General features: G+C 55.4%; 1 protein-coding gene across 1 annotated transcript; it reads left to right on the forward strand.

Moving 5' to 3' along the window:
* Nucleotides 1-470: 470 nt before the first annotated feature.
* On the forward strand, nucleotides 471-1,447 carry LOC109757547 (dirigent protein 1). The gene has a single exon (XM_020316369.4). It carries the CDS (start codon nucleotides 557-559, stop codon nucleotides 1,226-1,228), a length of 672 nt encoding a protein of 223 aa, XP_020171958.1. The 5' UTR covers nucleotides 471-556; the 3' UTR covers nucleotides 1,229-1,447.
* Nucleotides 1,448-1,668: the final 221 nt, after the last annotated feature.

The following is a 1,668-nucleotide window of genomic DNA, read 5'->3' on the forward strand; positions in this document are numbered from 1 at the left end:
CGCTGGCATGATCGGCCGCGGACCTTTTTTTTCAAAAAGTTGAGTGCGGACATGAAATGGGTCGGCGCGTTGAATGCACTGCCGACCCAAATCTAAAAGGGTGCGGACGCCGGCGGGCGGTCGACCCAAACGGACAAAAAACGGACAAATGCGCCGTCCGTTTGGGTCGGCCCGTTGAAGTTGCTCTAACGACTTTGTTAGAGTGTCAATTTATCCCAAAATCACCATATTATCGGTTATTACGAGGATTGGGCCATTTGACAATTCTGTTAAGAGTTGCTCTTAGCTAGCTCAACGACATTGTTACTATACATGGTACTATCTTTATAATATTACAGTCTAATTAATTATTCCTTCGCATATCATTCACAGCAACCAACTAAAGTACCAAGCTCCCTAAAAAAAAAAACTAAAGTACCAAGCTAGCGATAGTCATTGCATCGCCCCTTCCTCTGCGTGTCTGCACCAACTCCCTCTGCTTTTATCCATCTATTAATCCACCCCCTCAGCCTCCAAGATTTCACCCTCACAAGCAGAACCCACCCGCTATCCTATCATGGCTCCTCACGCCGCTGTCCTCCTCTCCCTCCTCCTGCTCACCACCTGCGCGGCGGACACGCATCTCCACTTCTTCCTCCACGACGTGGTCTCCGGCAGCAACCCGACGGCGGTGCAGGTCATCAAGGGTCCTGCCTCGTCGTCCAACGCCCTCCCGGACGTGGCCTTCGGCGACACGACCGTCATCGACGACGCGCTGACGGAGACCTCGTCGCCGACGTCGGCGCCCGTGGGGCGCGCGCAGGGGTTCTACATGATGTCGTCGCAGTCGGGCATGGTGCTGATGATGTGCGTGAACCTGCTGCTCACCACGGGGGACTACAACGGCAGCACGCTGGCCGTCATCGGCCGCGACGACGTCATGACCACCACGCGGGAGCTCTCCGTGGTGGGCGGCACGGGGAAGTTCCGGATGGCGACGGGGTACGTGGTGTGGAAGACCAATAGCTCGAGCGGCGCCGACGCCACCATCGAGCTTGACGTCTACACCACCGGCCTCAACGGCACCGCCACCATCGACGCCAACGCGCCCGTCTCCCCCATCGACGGGAGCGGCGCCACCGGCAAGTCGTCCTCGGGCGCGGCGGCGCTGAGAGGAGCAGTGCCGTACGGGTGGGCCAACGCGTGGGTGGCCGCCGTCCTTGTAGCTCTGGCTGGTTGCGTTTGGTGAGCAGCTCGATTCGATCCACCATGAATCTGAGTGAGTGGGAGTGGGGTCCAACCATACAACGGAATAGATCTTGATTAGGCGTGAGGAGTTGGTCGGTGTAGTGGTGTGGTTGGTGATGATGGGGTGGGTGCTTTCTTGTCGCTGTTCTGATTGGGTTTGGTGATTTGCACATGACTACACATCTCCCATGCGTGCGTGAACGTGAGACATTTACTTTCCTGCTACTACATCCATTTGATTATTACCTAGAAGAACCGATTCTCACACTTTTATATATGGTGTTTTTATTGGTTGTCATGGGCATCAATAGCTAGCTTGAGCATATTGTCCTTCTTTTGGCCCACCTAAAGGAATGACAGTGCAGTGCGCATAAGGGCAACTCCAACGCCCAGACCCTAAATGGTCCGGCCCCGTCTGTTTGGAGTAAATGACCCAAAGGT

This window comes from Aegilops tauschii, chromosome 2, assembly GCF_002575655.3.
Source record: "Aegilops tauschii subsp. strangulata cultivar AL8/78 chromosome 2, Aet v6.0, whole genome shotgun sequence".
NCBI classification, from domain to species: Eukaryota; Viridiplantae; Streptophyta; class Magnoliopsida; order Poales; family Poaceae; genus Aegilops; species Aegilops tauschii.

What these genes read in the sequence shown, in the direction of transcription:
- LOC109757547 (XM_020316369.4), top strand. Translation starts at nt 557, where the DNA reads ATGGCTCCTCACGCCGCTGTCCTCCTCTCCCTCCTCCTGCTCACCACC.